The sequence below is a fragment of the Diabrotica virgifera genome, chromosome 3, assembly GCF_917563875.1.
Source record: "Diabrotica virgifera virgifera chromosome 3, PGI_DIABVI_V3a".
NCBI lineage: Eukaryota > Metazoa > Arthropoda > Insecta > Coleoptera > Chrysomelidae > Diabrotica > Diabrotica virgifera.
The window spans coordinates 219362854-219387504 of NC_065445.1; the positions used below are offsets into that span (position 1 = coordinate 219362854).

The following is a 24651-nucleotide window of genomic DNA, read 5'->3' on the forward strand; positions in this document are numbered from 1 at the left end:
GAGAAAGGAATGTTACCTGACTGAAGTATATCATTAAAGAACATTGCAAGCCACTGTTTCGTGTATGCACCACTGTGTATCAAGAACTCTGGATGGATACCATCAAAGCCAGGTGCTTTACCTGATTTCATTTCTTTCAGCGCATGTGTGATTTCAGAAATAAGTATTCTTGCTGAATATTCGGAGTTCGTTCTGTTCATTTGTTTTAATGCCCTTAAGTCTCTTTTCACGTTGGTAGTATGTGTTCGATCTCGTGGAGCTCTGGATAGAGATACTATATGGGAGGCAACCTTGTTAGGAGACATTTTAGACTCTCTGGATTCCAGCTGGTTAGCTCCTCCAATTTTCCGCAACAAGGACCATGCCTGCCGGCTTGATTTTTTGAAGTCAAGGTTTTCGACAGTCTTTATCCATTTTTGGCGTCTAGCTGTATCGATGTTGTGTAAAAGCTCATCGGCTATTTCCCGGTCACCACTTTCGAGAAACTTCGTGTATAAGTCTTCACATGTTTCAGTCCATCCAGGCACATATTCTTTGCGATACCCCCTAGGGATGGTTTTCTTAACAGTGCTTATTACTGCGCCCACAAACCTCTCATAATGTTTGCTGGTTGGAGGGACCCAGCTCAAGGTCCGGTCTAGTTGTTCAGAGAACTTCTTCCAGTTTGCTTTTCTAAGATTCCACCTGGGTCGAGGATATGATCTAATTATTGGAATTGATATTCCGATGGTGATAAGCACCGGACGATGTTGAGTATGTGGGAAGTCTGCAAGGACACTTCTCGCAGTTGTTAGTGGTCTGTCATTGGTATCTTTTGAGACAAAACATAGGTCTGGGTTATATTCTTTTCTCCATGCAGCTGATTTAAATGTTCCTCTGTCTTTGGCATCAAAAACTAGATATGTGTTTTGCTCTTCGGACCATTCTACTAGTGCCTCCCCATTTTCATCATTCGTGGTGTACTTCCACATTTCGTGGTGGCTGTTGAAGTCGCCGATGTATATAGTAGGATGTGGATGAGTCTTTAGCACTTCTGGGTTCCATGTAGTGGCTGGAGGTTTGTATATGTTAACTACGGTAATATCTCCAATCTTGGTGACTACTTCATGTATATTATTTTCATTGGAAGCAGAAAGTAGGAAACCATTTTCTATATTGCAGCGAATGTAGGTTGCGACGCCGTAATGTTTATCATAGGTGGCTCCCAGTAAATCGTAGCCAGGTATCTTTCCCCTTAAATCAAGCTGGACTTTGTCTTCAGTATGGGTCTCTTGTATGGCAACCAGGTCAATGTCGTTATCGTGTAGGATTTTTTGCAACACTTGGCATTTTGCCTGGCTTATGCCCTCGATGTTAAGGTGACAGACTCGGATACACGGTCCGAGATCTCTAGTCAGTTGGTTCTGAGAAGAACCTTTATTTGTTCCCATCGTATGTTTACGTATAGATAAGATTTCTGTTTGTGATCTGTTTTTATAAATAAAAAATATGTGACGTTTACAACGTTACAAATTGTGGATTTTAAATCAATTTCTGTTCTAATCAATTCATAAAAATATTTGTATAATCCCAGTCCTAATCCCTACGTAAATATTTTATACATTTCATACATTTTTCTGCTTTAAACATTATCATGGTTAACATACATTGATTATGGTTACATGTCACAGTAAATTAAATGAGACAAGCATTAAATTAAAGAGACTGGAGAAAGAAAATCAATCAACAATGTAATTATACAAGGTATGCTTTTTCTCATGAGGATCTTTCAGTGCATCACAGTTTTTCGATTTTTTTCTAACGCATTCAATTGTATGTGACAGAAAAAAACGCACGTCGGTGATTACATTTCGTCGGTGACATTTATAACATTTATTCTAGTTGTCAATAGATGACGCTACAATCGAAAATAAAATAATTTGTGAATTATATAATATATCTACGAATATAATCTGAACAATTTAAAAGTCTATACAAATCAAAGAAAATACCATTTTATAAATGCAATGAACACAATAGGGAACTTGCATAAATTTTTAAATTCGAAAAAAATGTTATAAATCACAACAGAACATAATTTAAAACATGTATCAAAGATAAAAAAAGTTTTGTTTGTCTTTCGTTTGGCCCCTAAAGACGATTAAAAATTCTAATTCAAACAGGTGGTCCAAAACGCATCGTGACGTCACTTGGTTTTACATTTACATTTTTCCAATAAAGTAAACAGAATTTTAAATTAGACGTTATAAACGTCAGTAGAAAATACATTTATGTGACGTTACAAGTGTTTTTGATCGTTTGACCTATTCATAGAAAATTTGTACTTTTAAAATGGTTTTATTTTCAATAGTAAACCTTCGTTCCTTTCCTTCAAAAACAGTATAAAACTGCAATTTTAACAAACTGGTATATATTATTACAATGACATACGATAAATGTCATTAGAATATAAATATTTTTGACTTATTCCACGACGATGAGCTTGTCAAATACCCAAGTAGGTGGAGGCCAATAAACTAAAGAATGAGAAGAAGAATATACCTAAATATAAGGTTGTGTCTAGGTATACGCTAACGTGTACGCAAATAAAAAAGTTAGAGTGTCAGTGATTTCTTATTTTTTATTTGTTTAGTGTTTGTTTTTAAATTAACTACGGAGTGCGGACAATTATTTAGTTCTTTTAATGAGTTTAAGAACATTTTAAAACAGTACGCAAAAGATAAGAGACTATAAATTAATATATATTTTTTTTAGTTATAAATGAAATAGTATTACCGTAAAAGATTAAAATAAAAGGAAGACCTAAAGCTTTCACAATAATAATTAACTTGTTTTAAAGCTATTATCCTTGTGGCATTTTTGTAATCAACTATTCTAAATGGGAACTAAGCCACAAGTTAACTAAAAAATTGATTTTATTCACGTTTCGACTTCTAAACCGGATGTCGTTGTCAAAATACAAAATATTATTAAATTAAACAAAAATGTTGTTGCTTAGTAAAAAATTTTTTCCAATAATTTATTTAATCTGACTAATTTTTGTATTTTGACAATGACATCCGATTTGGACGTCTAAACGTTAATAAAATATTTTTTTTAGTTAAATTGTGGCTTATTTTGCATTTAGAATAGTTGATTATAATAATTCACTTATGTATAAAAATTATTTTAACAATATTTTGTACCTACATGTCATGTCAACTAAATACATATAATTATTTTGCTAACCTAAATATATACTTTTATATATACACATTGATTTATTACAATTAAGTTTGAAACATCTCAATAGTTCTGCTTCCCGTCCCTTAACAAATATGTTTCCATCAAACAAACACTAAACATATCAAAATAGCATGTACCAAAATATATAGTAACTGCGCAAGCTAAATAATGACGTCACTGGCTTGATGAAGTTTAATTCGCGTCTACCTAACTTGTTTATTTGCGTACACGTTAGCGTGTACCTAGACACAGCGAAATATAACCATACTAAAAACTAATGCAAAACTATGTGACGTCACGTGCCGTTTGAACTATTTTATACCGCTGAAGACTTTAAATATGTATTTCTAAGTTATTACGAGTTTTTGAAGCGTGAAATTTTGGAAATCTCATTTTTAAACAAAACTGAACATTATTATCTAATAAAAAAATGTGCAAGTTCCCTATTGATTTGTTTTTATGCCAAATTGCAAATAAAATTTGACAACTGTCAGATTTAACTAAAATGTCATGTCACTAAAATGTATATTATCACGGACTTACCTTTTTCCTATCATTTGTGACGCACTGAAAAATGCTCATGAAAACAAGCATATACCGATAGATACACAATTACCTCAAGGCAGCAGGTGAGGACGATATAGTAGCAGACCTAATAAAATATGGAGAAAAATCATTGCATAAAGAAATATTTCTTCTAATAGAGGAAATATGGAATAAAATATTAAATAAACAGAGGAATAATTATAGTGCCAATTCATAAAAACGGTGACCATGAAGACTGCAAAAACTACAGGACTATAAATATCTCTTCTAAACAATGCCCGTAAGATATTAGCTAATATAATGAACACTAGACTAAAAACACGGAATCTTGGGAGATTACCAGAATTGGTTTAACCCAGCTAAATCGACAATTAATGCCATACATACAATAGAACAAATAATAAAGAAAGCATGAGAATATAATCGAGAAATACACGTGGTTTTTGGTAGATTTCCAAAAATAGTGTTGACTTGGCGAAAAAGCTCTATAAAACAAAAGTTACTTAAAATTAGTCAGTTTACCCATTTCCGGACTTATTTTGGACATATATTTTTTCACCCACAAGAGGGGGTGAAAGTCACCCCCAGGGCAAAAGCACACATCGGCACAATATCACTTTTTTTCTTTGACATGTAAGCTATACGTATGCCAAATTTCATGTCAATCCAAGCGGTTCTTTAAAATTTAGAGCAAAAACCGTGAAAGAATGGACTATCAGGATGATTTCAGGAAAAAGTCTTGCATTTTAAAGTGCATAAAATGCATCTAGAAGTGCATAAACATGTCAAAATAAGCATATTAAGGACTAGATTTTGTTACTCGGTGGTTTTTGGCGTCAGTGAACACGACTACGCCATCAGAACCGACCTCCCGAGCACCTAATGGTCACGACTCACTGCTAAGGCACGTCATCTTCTGGAGTACGAGGATTATCGTCACTGAATTGATACAAATAGATTAGTTGGAAATTTTTGGATTCGTTGATAACGAATACGCCATCAGAACCGACCCCTGGAGCACCTGGTGTCCATTGTCACTACTAATGCACGTCATCTTGAGTTTCGAGGGTTTTTGGAGATTGACGCTTAAAAACAACACTGCTAAAGTTAGATTCAACGGAAAAATTTCGCAAGAAATTATAATAAACAAACGTGTCAAGCAACCAGATGCTATTTTCCTGACACCAAACTAATCCTAGAAGCACCACGCATGCAAGCAGAACTTGATAATAAAAATATTATTACCAATCAAATATAATTATTGCCGATCAAAAATATTATTACCAATCAGCTCCCAATAATAGCTAATGCAGATGGTCTGACCATCATAGCAAACACAAAGACAGCACTAATAAAAGCATTAGGAAAATTTTAAAAGGAAGCAAAAATAATACATTTGCAGATAAATGTAACTAAAAAGTATGTGACGATAGGGAGGGAAGACATAAAAGCAGATACCCACCTAGTGGTCACATCAAAGTTTAGATTTGAAATTTTAACCCCTTTCCACCTCAAATACTTGGGAGTGATAATCGGAAAAAACTGCGAGGACCAGAGTGGAAGAAAAAATTTTAAATATAAATTTTTCGGATTTCGAAATTCGGCCCCAATTCGGATTTCGAAACGGACTGGGACCACGAGAAGCTCTTTTTGTCTTAAATGTGTTAACACAACGATGCAGAAACATGAATGTAGATGTATATGCACGTTTTATTGATTATCGAAAAGCATTTGACTGCGTTAACTATCAAAACATGATCTAAATTCTAAGAACAACTGAAATTGACGACCAAGACTTGCAATTTATTTCAGAGCTATATTAGTACCAAACGGCAACAATTGAAATAGAGCACACATCATCCGAAGATAGACGAATCCGATTAGGAGTGCGACAGGATTGCGTCGTATCACCGTTGTTATTTAATCTATATGAAAAGTCTATCTAAAAGTGATTAAGTCAGCATTAAATATTATGTTACTTAATATTTGGTAAATATTTGGGATATTCTTTATTGAAAATATTCTTGTATCATTTATTTGCCTTTATTTTATAAATTTGCAAGTAATATACATATTTTTGCATAAATTGCTCTATATAAGATTGCAAGTAATACTTTATTTTTATTTTTTAGCACTTTTCCAGTGGTGCCACTGCCGTTGTTGCATTATTACGTCCCAAAGAGAAAATGTTATATGTAGCTTGGGCGGGAGACTCTCAAGCTGTATTAGTGAGTAGAAGAAGGGCGCTACAAATTGTAAATCCACACAAGCCTTGCAGAGAGGTCAGTACATATAATAAACGGTTGATCTGTATAATAAAATATACAGTTAAATTATACTAGCTTGTTCAATAAGATTCGCTGTTTGATAAGAAAAACACAATTTTATGATTTGAAAAACATTTTATTATTTAGTCCCTGAACATCAATACACTTGTTGCAACGAGATTCCAATTTATAAATGCCATCCCCGAAGAGAGAATCTAGAAGGATTGCAAAATATGCTTCCACAGCTTTTATGATCTCATCATTTGACGAAAAACGCTTTCCACGCATGAATTTTTTTTAGGTATTTATACAGATGGAAGTCGATAGGGTCCAAATCTGATGAATATGGAGGATTAGCCAGTTAGACTGGGAGATATTAACAGAACTTCAACCACGATTTTCTGAGTCCTGCCCTTTGCAATACTGGAAGGTTAGAAAAGGTACTTACAATTTATGGAAAAATCCACGGGTTTCCTGTGACATTTTCCTGTGAAAATTAGATTTTCCATGAGGAAAAATATCGGGAGTTGCAATGAATTTCTGAGTCCTGCCATATCCATAGAATGGCAGGATTCTATCAATTTTATGAAGAACATTTTTTGGGCAGGAGGATTGCAAAAGGACCAAGGGAGTATATAGATATACAAACATGTAGTGAAAATAATGAAATTTTCATAATTTTCTGAGTTCTGCCAACTTAATAAATTAAACATAATTATTTGAAAATGATCGAAAAAAATGTTGGCACGACGTCTCCTAATGTTTAACTGCACTTGGAAAATTCTGTGGAAAATTTTCACGCTGGTTCCGTGATTTTCTGAGTCATAAAATAGATTTTATTATAATAATAATAAAATAAATAATTTAAGTAGACATTATTCAAAATAGCAGAATGTTTAATTACACCTTTTTTACTATACATAGTTAAAAAATGTGTAAGAAAATTCGTGGAAAGTTACACGATCTTCTGAGTCATGCCATTTTGCACATATCTCAAGAATGTTAATATAAAGCTATTTACAAAGAGGCAGGATGTCTGTGTAGATATTTCGTATATAAAAATAAAATTTTAAGTCTGCAAAATTATTGCAGGTTGTTATACAAACATATTCATATCACCACAATTTTCTGAGTCATGCCATGTCAAATATGCTTAAAAAACACTAATCTAAAACCGTTTACAACGTGGCAGGTTAACCGCAAAGATATTTAATGCATAAAAATTAATTTTTATATCGTTAAAACAATCGTACGGTATTAAATATTATATTCCTGAGTAATGTCTCGGATTTTTACACACCTTTCAAATCTAATACCAAACTGTAACATCTTTATTTTAAGCGATTAAATCATATTTGTATCTAAGTAAACGTAATAAAAGTACATAATAGAAAGAAAATCAATGATTTTACAATTAATTGGTTATAGTAGGGATTGTACCTATTATACAGGGTGTCCAGAAACTCTTCTAACAAACAAAGCCCGGAGATTCCTCAGATAATTTTAAGCAAATTTAACTCAATTCACCTAGTCCGAAAATGCTTAGCTCTTTAAGGATGGCGTATTGTAACTAGTTTTTTTTAATACATATCTCTAGAACACTTCTATTTAGAAAAACGAAAACTGGTACACCTATTTATCTTCCGTTTAGGCGTCCATTCATAGGCGTCCGTTTAGGGTAGGGAAACGGATATTTCATCGCATAACTTTTCTGTGTTTAACTTTTAAAAGCATTTTTGACACTGGATTGTTAAACTATGGGGTATTCTTGTATTAAAACGACTCTTGCTTTAAGTCGGTATGATACGCCGTGTTCTTGAAAAATCGATTTGAAAAATTTTTCGGTTTTTGAATTTGAAAAAAAAAAAATAAAAAAAAAACTATTTAGAAAAACGATAACTGGTACGTTTATTTCTGTTCCAGAGATGAATCGATTTTATCAATTGTGAATTTCTAGTATCGGTCATAGGCGTCCGTCTTGGGTAGATTAACGAAATCTCATACCTTGCTTTAATTTTTAAGCATTTTTGACAGTCGAGTATTAAATTATGAGGTATTCTAGTACTAAAAGTTACTCTTGCTTTAAGTCGGTAAATACACCGTTTTTTTTTTCATTTTTCTTAAATTCAAAACACGAAAAATTTTAAAATTGATTTCTCTAAAAACCAGTGCATCCTAACGACTTAAAGCAAGAGTACGTTTTAGTACTAGAATACCTCACAATTTAATAATATAGTGTCAAAAATGCTTAAAAGTTAAAGACAAAAAAGTTATGCCATAAAATAACCTTGCCCTACCCAAAACGGACACCTATGACCGGCACTAGAGATTCGCAATTGATGGAATCGATTTATCTCTGGAAGATAAAAAGGCGGACCAGTTTTTGTCTATCGAAATGGAAGCGTTCTGGAGATATAAAAAAACTAATTACAAGGCGCCATATTCAAAGAGCTCTAGCTCCCTTAGGAAACATTTTTGGATTAGGTGAATTGTGTTAAATTGTCTTAAAATTATCTTAGAAATCTTAAAATTATATACAGGGTGTTCCATTAAAAAAAATATAAGTTTGTGTCACCCTGTCAAGCCCTGTATATTAGAAAATATTTTTAAATTATGGTCCTATCTTTGCCCCACGTTTTACCTAAATAACCTTTTTTCATTCGTATCTCTTACGACAAACGAGTAATTGGACTTACACTAATGTCCCATCCTGCCTCTTTGTAAATAGACTTATATTAAGATTCTTGAAACATATGCAAAATGGCATGACTCAGAACATCGTGGAATTTTTCACGAATTTTCTTACAAATCTAGGACTCCTGCCGTCTTACAAGAACAGGTTAATCTTCCTGCCGAGTACCGAAAAAGTATTGATTGCATTTGAGTATTATAACTTTTTAAAGGCAGGACTCGGAAAATTACGGAATCAGGGTGAAAATTTTCCGCAGAATTTTCCAAGGGATAAGTATACTTAACAGTAGGAGACGCCATGCCAACATTTTTTTTGATCATTTTGAAATAAATATGTTTAATTTATTTAGTTGGCAGGACCCAAAAAATCATGAAAATTTCATTATTTTTCTTACATGTTTGTATACATATATACTCCGTTGGCCCGTTTGCAACCCTCCTGCCCAAAAAATTTTCTTCATAAAATCCATAGTATCCTGTCATTCTACGGATATGACAGGGCTGATAAATTCATCGCAAAACCCTATTTTTATTCTTTGGAAAAATCTAATTCTTACAGGAAAATGTCACAGGAAATTTGTGGATATTTCCACAAATTGTAAGTACCTCGTCTACCCTTCCACTATTGCAAAAGGCAGGACTCAGAAAATCGTGGCTGAACTTCTGTATAATATCTCCCAGTCTAAGTGTTAAAATGCTCATATGACACGGTGCATTGTCCTGATGAAAAAGGATTTTTTTCTTCTGAAAACCGAGTCTTTTTTCACGATTTTTTCCGCTTTTCAGCTGATCGAAACGGTTACAATAACTTACAGAATTTATTGTTTTACCGATTTTCAAGTAATCCACAAACAAAATTCCTCTCGCATCTCAAAAAACTGATGCTAACACGGTCTTTGCCGATTTCTGGACACAAATTCGTTTCGGAGCCGAACCATGTTCACACCACTCTTAACCTTTTGTTTTGATTCAGGATCATAGTGATAGACCCAAGTCTCATCCATAGTGATTAATCGATGCATAAAATCTACTTTATCCTTTCGAAACCGCTCTAAATTGAATTCGCATTCCAATGTGTATTTGTTCCGTTGTTGGCGAATGCGGCACCCATTGTGAATACAGCTTTCTGAAACCCAAAACTTCAGTCAATATATTGCTTACACTAACCAATGAGATGACTAGGGCTTCTACTAAATCCTTTTTAGTCTCACGATGATTTTTCAATATCATTCCGTGTATATTTCTACGATTTTTGGTATTGTTGCTGTTTTTGGACGTCCTTGACGTGGATCATCGTCTTCAAAGCTTGAAATTCCACGTTTAAATTTAGCAACCCATCTTTCTACTGTTACTAATTGAAGGCGAAGAGACTTTCTTTATACACTTTCAACATTCGCTCATAAAGGACAAGGACCCCGCAGAAACCTTATGGGAAATGGCTCTCTGTCAAATGCTCTGAAACTTTTGGTTCTGGTAGTCCTTGATGTGCAGAACAAAATACTCACTGGGCGCATAACTCCAAAAAATCATGGTTTTAAGATATAAGCCTCTGAAGTTATAGGTACAGTGAGGACGTTTGAGTTGGAATAAATTCATTTTCTCGAGAATGGGCGACTCTGGAGATAAATTACAAATCAGGTAGATTTTTATTTTTAAATTATAATTTTTTGGCATATATATCATACTAGTGAAGTCATCCATCTGAGCGTGATGACGCAATCGATGATTTTTTTAAATAAGAGTAGGGGTCGTGTGATAGCTCATTTGAAAGGTTATTCAATTCTATATACAATAATATAAACATTAACATAAATATTTATACAGGGTGCCCAAAAATTTTTTTGAATTAAATTAATTGAGACAAAAGAAGAATGTATATAAATTATTTAATTCGAAATACATTTTACTGTTGTCCAAAAACAGGAAAAAATATTTATTTGATAAATATTGTTTTTCGCTTAAATTCAATACTAAAGCTGCCACCCACCTGCCTCTTAGCAGTTTGAACATTTAATTTAAGCGAGAAGCAATGTTTATTTTTCAAATTAACATTTTTTTCTGTTTTCTGACAGCAGTAAAATGTATTTCGAATTAAATAAATTATATACATTTTTCTTTTTGTCTCGATTAATTTAATTAAAAAAATTTTGGGCACCCTGTGTAAATATAAATAATTATGATAATGTTTATATTAGTGAATAGAGAATTAAATAACCTTTCAAATAAGCTATCACACGACCCCTTTCGCTTAAATTAAATGTTCAAACTGTTAAGAGGCAGGTGGGTGGCAGCTTTAATATTGAATTTAAGCGAAAAACAATATTTATTTATCAAATACACATTTTTTCCTGGTTTCGGACAACAGTAAAATGTATGTCGAATTAAATAAATTATATACATTCTTTTTGTCTCAATTAATTTAATTCAATAAAATTTTTTGGGCACCCTGTATAAATAATTATGTTAATAAAAAGTCTAAGTTTTCACTCTAATGGCATATAAAACAACATAATGCTATTTTACATCCCACCAGAATGAAAACAATGGGAACCTTCTCTGGTTACACCTCCGAGGCTTCTACAATTTGCAAGCCATACGGATGCTGAGACTAAGGAAGATGAGGGAATTCTACAATTTACAATTCACGTCCCATCTGCTCAGCGCGGTAAAGTTCCAACGAGAATGGTTCCCGTCATACTCCACACAGAGTAATGTAAATCAAAAATGAATAACCATTTTCAATTTCGTTGCAAATTTCCAATTCTTCAAATTCGTTGTAGAATTCCCTCATCTTCCTTAGTCTCAGCATCCGTATGGCTTGCAAATTGTAGAAGCCTCGGAGGTGTAACCAGAGAAGGATCCCATTGTTTTCATTCTGGTGGGATGTAGAATAGCATTATGTTGTTTTATATGCCATTAGAGTGAAAACTTAGACTTCTTGGTAGCAGTTGCCGCTAGGGCATCTATGCCATTTCGTTCGTTGCAATCCGGGACTGCACGCTGGGGTTTGTTTTGGTTGGATCAGGGAGAGCAGCATATGTGCCTCCTGATGAGAGACTAATAAGTTTCGAAACCGGTAGAGGTGCTTGCAGCACTCTCTGATTGGACTGGAGTATGTTTCGGCTGTATGTTCGTTTTGCAACGAAATTGAAAATGGTTATTCATTTTTAATTATGTTAATGTTTATATTATTGTATATATTGAATAACCTTTCAAATGAGCTATGACAAGACCCCTATTCTTATTAATTTAAAATAATCATCGATTGCGCCATCACACCCAGATGGATGACGTCACTAGTATGATATATATGCTAAAAAATTGTAAAATAAAAATTTAAAAATAAAAATCGACCTGATTTGTAATTTATCTCCAGAGTCGCCCATTCTCGAGAAAATGAATTTATTCCAACTCAAACGTCCTCACTGTACCTATAACTTCAGAGGCTTATATATTAAAACCATGATTTTTTGGAGCTATGTGCCCATTGGGTCTTTTGTTCTACACATCAAGGACTACCAAAACCCAAAGTTTCAGAGCATTTGACAGAGAGCCATTTCCCATAAGGTTTCTGCGGGGTCCATTCCTTTGCTTTTAAGCATTCCAAAAATAAAAATTCAATCACAGAACGATACTTGATTGTTTGCATTGTAAAAAATATTGTGACAGGTCCATACTAAATCTTGTAAAAAAAAAGAATGTATGTGTACTTTGTACGCACGTAAGAAGATATTCTTCTATTATATAGGTAATTTCAACGAAGTAAATATACTTAACAGATTATTTGTATTTTATTTAAAAATTAAACTAACTTTCTTATCTACCACTTTCAAAAAATTTTTATTAAAAAACCAAAAATAAAAAAAAAAAGGATGAATCGCCCAGGATTCGAACCCGCGTCATTCCAATCACGGAACTAACGCCCTTCCAACTACACCAGCGAGGTCCTTTTAATGGACATGTAAGTTTCGGATATAATTACACAACACATAAAATGTTATGCCTACATAATATGTTATTATTTTACTACAGAGAAACCCAAATCCAAAAACACAAGAATTATAATAAATAATACATTTACTAAAAACACTAATATATTCTTTTAATGACTTATTTGCACGGATACAGATACATAAATACCTATCTTGAAAGATTAGCAAGGGACTACATACTGTCTGTGTGCGCAGGCGCGCAGATTTATGTACAATTTTACCCTCAATCGAATCGCGCCTAAAGAAGAATATCTTCAAAAAAATAAATTGACAAATTGAAATGAGACTTCGCATACGTTCATATGAAGAGTGTACCTGCTACCAACACAACAATACAAAATTATGGTAGCAGCAACGCCCTCTCTTATCGAACCGAAAAACTTATTGAACAGCGTAGTAGTCTTATTTTTCACCAAAAACATATTTACTATATATTAATTCTGATAAAGTGATAGCGTTTTATGTCGGGAAGTTCCTTTGTTCCTATGTTCCGTGGCCAATAGTTACTTGGAAGTTCTTGTTTTCAATTGAAATTCGACTTAGATATATTTAGTAACTTCAACAACTCCGTCTTAGCTCTTAAACGGTTTATTGTATTAAGGGCACCCAAAGTCCCATTTAACGACAATGTTAACATTATGTTACATAGCTCTGTAACCAAAGCACTTAGAGACCTAATTTTTGTTTTATTTTGAAACTACATGCATTGTTTAGTCCCTCGTAGATTTTTGTAAAGTTAGAGTGAAAGAAACATTTATTTTAAATTTTTTTAAAATACTCTTACAAAAAAAACCCAAAAAAGTTTGGATTTTATTGTTATTTTACTTGTTTTTATTCATTTTTTAATAAAACTTTACGCGGGACTAGACATTATCTATATACAACCACTGTAAAAATTTGGACCTTATATCATCTAAGAATCCAGAGATATCTGACATCAAAAGTTAAAAACCTAGTATTCGGGAAAACACACAAACATAAAACACTCTAATAGGTTATAAAGCTACTGGTACACGGTAAGTTGAGTGCAGACGTTCAGAAAATAAATAGTTTCGTAACCATGGATATTTTGTACTATAATGTGTTATATATCGTTGAAAAGAGATGATTTCAGAGAATAATTTTCAATCATAACGCAAAAAACTTAAAAAAAATAAATTTTCAGACTTTGGGTGCCCTTAAAGAAGAGGATAGGGGTCTTTAGATATCTCTAATTATTGTATTTTAAGATTTATTCTACGTCAAATAATAATGATTACAATTAAATAACTATATTTAATATATTATGTAATTATATATTTTTTTATTTTTTTTAGGACGAACGAGAACGAATAGAAAAACGTGGAGGTTGTGTTATATTGTGGGGTACGTGGAGAGTTAATGGTCAGTTAGCAGTATCCAGAGCAATAGGTAATGAGCGATCTTCCCGTTGCAACACGAGATTATTTCAAATATTAGTAAATGCTCACCCTGTACCTGAACTCTTCAGTTAACTTTATTCATTGCAGCCCTTATCATTCATCATCAGTCTTATTAAGTCGGGGATGTTAAATCCGTCCATAGCTTTATACAATTTACTACTTCTTAGTATACTATCATAATATGAATAACGAAAATTGTGAAGGTATCGGGATTAAATGTAAAACGAATAATATGTATTAGAAAGTATAGTACTATGTATGCAAGCCGCGATGCATCAGGTATACTGTAATCGGGTAGGGAGATATACCTAGTGCCCACAATCACACGGTTTAGCGCAGGAAATAACGCCTTAAATTCGTCGGGGTTGATTACCAAAAAGAGCGAAGGGTTTGCTACTGGCAACCCCTGACCCTGACGTAATTTAGTACCATTTCTTGCTTGGCGAAGTACAGACCTGCGGAGTGAAAGTGCTATCCACGTATAGTCCGTCCGCTATAACTTTTCCCATGCGGTACGATTCATTTTCAATCAAATTAAGTCAAAACATAAATTGAAACGAACGTCGATGTGTATATATATTTTGTATACTGTATACTATATACTACACATATCGGCGTACGTTTCACTTTCTGTTTTGACTTAATTTGATTGAAAATTAATCGTACCGCATGGGAAACGTTATAGCGGACGGACTATACGAAAGGACCTTGCAACACTCCTTATGGAAAAGTGGTCCCCGTCAAATTTAACGAAACTTTGGTCAATGATAGTCCTCAGTGAGTAGATTAAAAAAGTCCATGGGACCTAGGTCTGAAAAACTATTATTCTCAGGCTACAGACTTCTGAGGTTCTTAAATTCAGGTACTCGGTTTACGTTAAATGCATTAATTCACGGTCGAGTGAGTGAAAATATCTATTACTGAAAAAAAAAACAGATTCATTTTCTTCATGGATATTTGCGTGTTGCAGATGAATTCGTGGTCAAAAATAGACGCATCGTATTTTACTCTTCAGAAAACCTCCGAAAAGTCCTCAAAAACTAAAGAAGTGCGATAGGACATGTGACGATAATATAATTTTATCGTCTAGAGTACGCCAATGAATTGAGTAAAACTTGTTTTTGTAAAGTCTCGTACGATATAAAAGTCGGAACGAAAAGCCTAATGTCCAACCGTTTTTAATTGAAGGCGACTCGTCTACAAATTGAACTGAGAACTATCGGCAACAATGTTAAATTTTAAAACTAAATTTATACCGGGGGCATTTTTATTGGGTATGCCTTGCCAATTTGCATAAGGGAAAAAGGAAGATGATTTCATAAAATTTGCCCCGGTAACAATATACCTCCGGTCTATGGGTCATATTTACGAGCGGCTAAGTTGAACAAATTCCTTGAACACTGTGAATCATTGGTAACCTTATCAATACTTCGCTGGTCTATATATTTACGGCCAAGGAAGGGTGAGAATCCAAGAAATATTTTACTCGTCAACAGGTGTCCTTATCTACATAGACGTAGACGTGGGGTGTTTTTTTTCTTGTGACATGGGATCAAGCCACAATTTAAGTTTTAAATTAAATTTATTTGACGTTTCAATTTCCAACTTGGAAATCATTATCAAAATACAAAACTTTAATAATTTAATCAAATTTTGTTTTTGATGCTTGGTAAAAAATTCTTCTCTAATAATTTAATTTTATCTCACTCATTCATATTGACAATTCAGACATAATATATTATATGTACATTTTAAAGTAGATTTATTTATTAAATCTTAATCTTCGATTCATTGTCTTCACTCTTGTTCGTATTCTCGCTGTATTTTCTTTCGTTTACTTGATTAAAAAAACTCCACCATGTTTATATTTTTAATAGGCGTGTAAATTGGAAATATTTTCTGATCTCTTTAAAACTTTGGAGCAAAAATTGCAGCGAGTTTGTTCTTAGTTCATTAGAATGAAACCAAACATTGCTTTTTGGTGGTGCCATTTGCCATTATTCTTTCACGTTTTAATATCTGCAAAATAATATTCATGCGGTTCCCAAAGATCAAGGATAGTAAATGAAACTCAATACTTATTATAAACACATATCATAATGATAATTTGAAGTGAAAACACTGTATAGGTACTCTCTATTAATAAAATTTTACTTTATTTACTATTTTACTTCGAAAATAAGCCACACTTTAAGTTGAAAACTCAATTTATTTGACGTTTTGACTTCCACTTCGGAAATCATATCAAAATACAAAATGTTAATAGGTACCTATCACTTTCAGAAATGGAAGTCGAAACGTCAAATGAATTGCTTTTCCAACTTAAATTGTGGCTTATTTTCCAAGTAAAATAGTGGATAATCATTAATATAACTAATATTGGATACAGTATGGTGCAAATGTTTGGAACAAATTCGTTCTTTCGTAAACCAGCGACATTCAGGATAAATCCTGAGACAGGCCGATTTTTATTTTGAATTATGATTTTTCGACATATATATTATACTAGCGACGTCATCCATTTGAGCGTGATGACGTAATCGGTGAATTTTTTAAATGAGAATGGGAGTCGTGTACTAGCTCATTTGAAGGGTTATTCAATTATCTATTCAGTAATATAAACATTGATATAATTACTCATACAGCGTGTCTAAGAAAAATTATTTTTAATAAATTAATCGACGCAAAAAGAAGAATGTGTGTAATTTATTTAATTCAAAAAACATTCTAATGCTTTCAGAAAATAGAAAAAATGTTGTGTATTTCACAAATAAACATTGTTTTTCGCTTAAATTAAATAATGTTTAAACTGTCAAGGGGCAGATGGGTGGCAGCTCGAACATTAAAATTAAGCGAAAAGCAATGTTTATTTATCAAAAACCATTTTTTTCTGTCTTCTGACAGCAATAGAATGTATTTTAAATTAAATAAATTTCATGCATTCTTCTTTTTTGAGTAAATTTAATTCAAAAAAATTTTTCTTGAACACCCTGTATAAATAATTATGTTAATGTTTATATATTGCTGAATAGAGAATTGAATAACCTTTCAAGTAACTATCACACGACCCCTATTGTCATTTAAAAAAATGATCGATCATGTCATCACGCCCAAATGGATGACGTCACTAGTACGATATATGTCTCAAAAACCATAATTTAAACGAAACGGTGGCTTACGAAATAACGAATTTATTCCAAACATGCACCATACTGTAGGTAATTGCATAAGATGCCACAAAGAAATAGATTCAGAAGAATATTTACTTTATTTTGTTAGAAAACTAGAAAATACCTGTCAAAACACACATGATAATTTAATAATTCCATAGATATTAGATTTAACTTTTACGTAATTACTTACCTGTTTATATAAATAATAAATAATTAAAATATTATTTTGGTACGCCACTGCAAAGTTGACAAGAGAACTATTAGTGACTCGTTTTAAGTGCGATGTTGCCAATGAAACACCTTCAATTAAAAATAGTTGAAGATAGTTGATTATTATTCTTGGAGAGTTAATCGAAGAATAATAAACAACAACGAGGTATAAGAGGTGAGTTATCCCGACTATTTTCCGCCGTCGCGTCGTTTTGGTGTGTTGAACGAATCCAACGGTTTTCCTTTTACCTATCCTTTTACGAGCGTTGATCGAATTTCGCTACATGTCTTTTCCGCTGGCGAGCTGAGCAAGCTTTCCTCTCCTTATATGTCCGTTTCATATTAATAAATGTAATTCCTAATCCACGCGATCCTCGGTAGTATTCATTCATGTACCAGATATCGTCACATCAACCTGAACCTAATGTTCGATACGTAGGTTATAAATATATTTTATTAACGAAATTAACGAGTAGTAATTAAGGCTAATTAGCTGATCATTTGTAATGTTTTGATTCTAAATAAATGTCTTAAAAAGCGAACCTTCTGTTTTCGGCTGAATTTTTGTTACCTGGAGCAACAAACGCAACGACCACGTTACAGACATATTATGTGCTGCTAACCATATTTTCATATCATATCATATTTTCACGAATGCTTCAAACTTATCCAATACCAGCATAGCTGCAGTTCCACCTTCTCTTTAGAAAACTAGTGAACAGTGGCGGATTTGGGGGGGGGGATAGGGGCTCCTCCCGTAACAAGGTCCAGAATTAAAGAAAAAAATGTTGAAACATGAGTATTACACGTCGAAATATGTTAGCTTACGTGCAACTTACTACAGACAGACAAATTCAACCCAATTAACTCGAGAGATAGGAAAATAAAGGGAACTTATTGCACATGTTATTACCTATGTCTTTTATGTAGTTTGGGTTTATCTATTTTATGTATTTAGGGTTTGGTGTTTTATTGGAAGTCGCCCCCTCTCCCAAGCCAAAGGTTCCGCCATTGCTACCGAAGTATTCTGATAGGTCGTTAGTTATGATGCATCTAAGCGAAATCAGCAAAATCGTAACGTACAAATAGTCGAAGATGACATAAACCCGATTTTTCCATCTTCTTCAGGTTCCTTCCCCTATCGGAGGTTGGAAATCATCATGGCTATTTTAACTTTATTAGCCGCACTTCTGAACAATTCTAATGAGCTGCAACCGAACCACTCTCTCAAATTTCTTAGCCAGGATATTTTGCGTCGTCCTGGGTTTCTCTTCCCTTGTATTTCCCTTGCATAATTAACCTAAGCAATACGTACTTCTCGCCTCTCATTATATGACCCAGATATTGAATCTTTCTAATTTTAACAGTTTTTATGACTTCACATTCTTTCTTCATTCTTTGTAACACCTCTATATTATTAGTTACTTTTTCAGTCCACGATATTCTGTGGATTCTCCTGTAGCACCACATCTCAAAGGAGTTTAATTTTTTGATTTCAGACTGTTTTATTGTCCACGCTTCCATGCCGTATAATAAAGTAGAAAAAAACGTAACAACGTAGCATTCTTGTGCGGATCTCTAGATTAAGGTTACGGTTGCAAAGTAAGTTCTTCAATTTTATGAACGTGTTTCTTGCCATTTCTATTCTAGACCTGATTTCTTTTGTTTGATCTCCATCTTCGGTTAGCCACATTCCTAAATATTTATATGTTGTTACTCTTTCGATCGTTGTATTATTGATGATCAGGTTATCTACATTTTGTGGTTTTTTTGAGAATATAATTGATTTCGTTTTCTTGAGATTCATTTGCATTTCACATGCATTGTATATATGTTGTATTATGTACTGTAGATCTTCCATGTCACTTGCAAATATGACCGTATCGTCCGCATATCTAATATTATTAATGCTATTTCCGTTGACCAAAATACCTTCCACAATATCCAATAAAGCTTCTTGAAATATCACTTCACTTTAGACGTTGATTTTTCCATAGAAAATTGTAATTAATATTTCGCGTTTACCTACTACAATGTATGTATGTACAGTTGAGTCCGCGAGTCTTTACCCGTGCGTCATCACTTAAAGCATACGAAATAAGTAGGAAATCTATTTCACGCAACAACAACTGACAGAAAGTGGCTACTGTTCCGATTACGGGTTTTATTATAAAATTTGACGTTATCAAATATATAGAATGTCAAATGTAAGTTTTGCTTCAAAATTTTTGCGCAGAATTACAGCTACATTTGAAGTAGCTTAATAAATTCTTTTATTATTATTGATTAATAAATAAATAAACAATTTATAAAAAAATCCAATAACATATTTTATTTTTGTTATTATATTCACTTTGACGGAAATCTAAACACAGTCATTTCTTTACTGTGCGAATGACGTTAGCTTTGTATGTTTTAAATATTAATTGCCTAAATATAATTATTTACCTTAAAATTTCAAAGCCCAATATAAAATTAGTTGTGAAAACAACTGTTTGTGTAATATAAAGAAACTTCAAAACGCAAAAATTCGACAAAAACCGCAAAAAGTTCAACTGACTGACAGCCACAAAATTAAACAAATCAGAAACGTCAAACAAATTGCGCTTAAAATATGAAAACATACCGAATCGTCTTTTTTTGTACCTATCTCTTTTCAATGCACTGAGTCTAGATGGTTCATAAAAATAACATGTGTTGTTACTTAATAACAAACGGCAGCTGGTTTGTCATGAGTTTCATGCATGGAAGAGAATGATGCTAGATAAAAAGTATGTGTTTTATCTCGCCAGGTATTAATGACGCACGGGTAAAGACTCGCGGACTCAACTGTACAGCTGGTTCAAAAAAAAACTGATACGACTCTTAAAGCGTATTTTGTAGAAAATTGAGCAGTGTATTTTGAAGAATAAATACTTATTATTTACATACTGTCACTGTCACTGCCAAATCTTAAAATTTGTCCGATAACTTATTCTGTTCAACCTCAAAAAATAGCTCCACATGCTGGCAAAGAACTAAAAGCAAGAATTGTAACGAAACTAGAAGATGGTTGGCCACTATCTGCCGTAGCGAACCATTTTAACGTAAGCAGAACAACCGTTTTTAAAAGATGGAGAGAACAAGAAACTCTCGAAAGAAAGCAAGGTTTGGGAAGAGCTCTCTGAAGAAGACAATTTCACAGTGCCTTTCACGCAAATGGACCGAAGACTACAAGCTGTTATCACTGCTGAGGGATATATTACAAAAAATTAATTTTATTATTACATACCTAAATTTAGTATAGTTTTGGTCTTCCAGACCCTCGCTTTCTTTCGAGAGTTTCTTGTTCCCTCCATTTTTTATTAATAGAAAAATGTGGTTCTGCTTATGTTAAAATATTTTGCTGCCTCTGATAGTGCCCAGTTATCTTTTAATTTGGTTACAATTCTTGCTTTAATATACATATTGTTGAGTTAAGTCGTTTGTTTTATTCCTTAATAATAAAAATGATAATAACAACTCTATTTTATGTAAAAACTATCATTTATATACTCTTTATAAAATGCAGAAATTCAAAATAATATAAAAATTTAGCCCTTAATAATTATTACAATTTATGAATTAACATATCGATGGCTTAGTGTGAAAACCTCGTATCTCATTAAATTACAATTTTACAGGAGAGGCAGAAAACTGATTTTCAGCATAATATAACCTAAAAACCAAAATTACCGCTACATATTTTTAATTCGAGCACATTGAGACAAATATCTGATATTGGCCTAGAGCTAAAAGTGTTAAATGTTGCTATTAAATTGGAAATACAAATATTAACTATGAAAAACACGTAAATATCCTTGCAGTATATAGAGCCTTTGCCCAAGTAACTATGATAACCTCGTATATCTTGATATACGTGTTTTTCATCTTAAATGAGGTTGTATTTATTATTATTTACGAGGTTTTCATTTTCCATAGCTTATTGCACACCTCCAAATACTAGGTTGATACAGTACAAATCTTTTGATTTAAGGTTCATAAAATGTTTCTGTACGCAGAACTACCTTTTACTGTTCAAAAAACATTTCTCCAAGTCGAATCTCTCAAACAAATACTCCAAATTAAGTACCAAAGTCTTGGTTATAAATATACGTGGTATTCACACTAAATCAAGAGAGCAATTGATATACGTGGTTTCTTTTTTCGGCTGTAGAAAATAGTCTAGTGTATTTGGATTTTTTCTAACAGTTGTAAATCGTGAGACACAAGGTTTTCAAACTAAAACCACCAAAATGTCATTTTCGAAAAAAAAAATGAGATACGAATTTTTCACACTAAGCCATCGATATGTAATCAGTTGTTTGTTTGTTTATTTTAACTGACTTTGACAGTTTGTCATAATAAATATAAAATAATGTCAGACCAATCAAATACACTGCTCAAAATAATCAAATCTTATTAAGAGTCGTATCAGTTTTTTTAGGAACCAGCTGTACTTTGTTTTTACTTTTCGTATATTGAGATCAAGTCCATTTTCTCTACAAATATCTGATATGCTGGAGATTATTCTTTGCAAGTCATCTTAGCGATTTGCAAACACTACTGCTTCGTCGGCAGATCTAATGATTTTTAGAGGCACTGTATTCTGCATGCGTGAAAACATGAGATGTCGTGTTCTGCTCTATAGCACTTATTGTAGTTGATCCCTCAATTTTCTGAAGGCGCTTCAGTAGCAGTGGCGGAAGATTTGCCTTGGGAGAGGGAGCGACTTCCAATAAAACACCAACCCCTAAATACGTAAAATAGATAAACCCAAACTACAAGACATGGATAATAACATGTGTAATAAGTTTCCTTAATTTTCCTAACTGTCGAGTTAATTGGGTTGAATTTGTCTGTCTGTAGTAAGTTTCATGTCAGCTCCTGTTTGTCTGCCTCGTATTCTGTTTCAGTTGTGGTTGACTGTACATTGTCTTTCCATCTGTCTGGTCCCATTCGGTTTACATGTTCGTTCCAGTTTTTTTTTCTTTTTTTCTATCCACCTGTTAATATATGTGGAAACGGTCTATTATCTCATGACTTAATTGTTTTCAGAGTTAAAGCTCTGACAGGTCGATTTTTATTTTTAAATTATGATTTTTTGACGTATATCCCATAATAGTGACGTCATCGATTTGGGCGTGATGACGTCATCAATGATTTTTAAATGGGAGTAGGGGTCGTGTGGTAGCTCATTTAAAAGGTGATTCAATTATCTATTCAGTATTATAAACAGGGCTGTTTTATCCATTAGGCAATATAGGCAGTTGCCTAAGGCGGTAAATTATGAGAGGGCGGCAAAAATACTGTACAAAAAATATTTGTATATAAAAATTGAAATCGAATAACATTTAAGTACATCGTACATCCATCAATGGAATATAAGTGGGCATTCATTTCTAGAAAACAAATTGCATTTTCTTAACACTATCCATTCAAAAAGAACAGAAGTTGTAAATTTAGGGATTATTGGGCCGTCGGCAGCACCGCAAAGGCGGCGGGCGCACTGTTCTATAATTTTTTAGACTCAATCCTTTTGGGTTATTCGTGGTTGAAAATTTGCTATTTTCATTGAAAAATGTCGCGAAAAATTGTTGGTTCAATACCTTAAAAATTATACATCTAACGAAAAAAACTATATAAAACATTTTTGTAGCTTATAAAAAATCAAAGAGATTCGTTCCTTCATAAGTCTTCTAGTGATAACATAAAAAGAGATATGGTAGGTGAAAAGACATTTTTTTGTGCATGCTCAAATCGGTGTGTTCAACTTAATAACAGAGAAATGGTCGATCTTAGGCAAGGCGCCCACTGAGGTGGAATGGCCGTGGCCCGTGGCGTGGTATTGAGTAGAGGTGGCCGACTCGCTGTTTTGATACAGCAGTTACTTTTTCAGCATTATTCAACGTATTCATGTTGATATAAGAAAAGCAAAATAATATTTGTTTGTTTTGTTTCAAAAAGCAGTTTTGTTGGCATTTAGTGAGAACATATAAATAATATAAATAATTATAATTATTGTTAAAATAATACATCTAAGTACGGATATTTTTTGAACTGACAAAAACAATATAACAAAATACATGGTGGTTGTAACATTTATATGGTCGTACTGTTTATTTAAATTTACTTTTGTTTTCACCCAATTTTGAAAAAATGTGAAAACTTTGAATTACCCACGTCCGTCTGTCTGTCTGTCCGTCTGTAATCACAACTACTCCGTCAATATACCAGCTAGAATGACAAATTAGGTGTCAAATGAAAGCTTATAATCCAAGGATGGTACTAAAGGTGAGATATTTGACGTATCCTGTCTGTCCGTCGGTCCGTCCGACCGCGAATATAACTCCTCCGTCATTATACCAGGTAGAATTACAAATGAGGTATCAAATGAAAGCTTATAATCCAAGGATGGTACTAAAGGTGAGGTATTTGACGTAGGCTGTCTGTCCGTCGGTCCGTTCGACCGCGAATATAACTCCTCCGTCATTATACCAGGTAGAATTACAAATGAGGTCTCAAATGAAAGCTTATAATCCAAGGATGGTACTAAAGGTGAGATATTTGACCGAGGCGGTCTGTCCGTCGGTCCGTCCGACCGCAAATATAACTCCTCCGCCATTATACCAGGTAGAATGACAAATGAGATGTCACATGAAAGTTTATAATACAAGGATGGTACTAAAGGTGAGAAATTTGACCTAGGCTGTCTATCCGTCTTTCCGTCCGACTGCGAATATAACTCATCCGTCACTATACCAGATAGAATAACAATTGAGGTGTCGAATGAAAGCTTATAATCCAAGTATGGTAATAAATGTGCGAAATTTTACCTAGGACTTCCGGTTTTAGAAATGCGACCAGAAGTACTGTTTTAAAGTCACCGGAATAGTACACGTGATATATTATTCGACGTTACTTTGCAAGAAGAGAATAAATATATACTTTCGGTTCCATCACTGTCTGTTCATCTGTCTTTCCGTCCGCGAATACAACTCCTCCATTATTAATACAGATAGAATGACAAATGATGTGCCGAATGAAGGCTTATAACCCAAGGATGGTATTAAAGATGAGACATTTGACATCGGACTTCCGGGTTTAG

The 24651-nt window shown here is 33.3% G+C and overlaps 1 protein-coding gene across 1 annotated transcript in view; it reads left to right on the forward strand.

Moving 5' to 3' along the window:
- LOC114325942 (protein phosphatase 1E) overlaps positions 1-24651 on the forward strand; it is a 220887-nt gene that overhangs the window by 185489 nt on the left and 10747 nt on the right. The window contains exons 5-6 of the mRNA XM_028274099.2: positions 5904-6053; positions 14038-14131. Of these exons, the coding sequence (XP_028129900.2) occupies positions 5904-6053; positions 14038-14131 (244 nt within the window). The remainder of the gene's footprint in view (positions 1-5903; positions 6054-14037; positions 14132-24651) is intronic.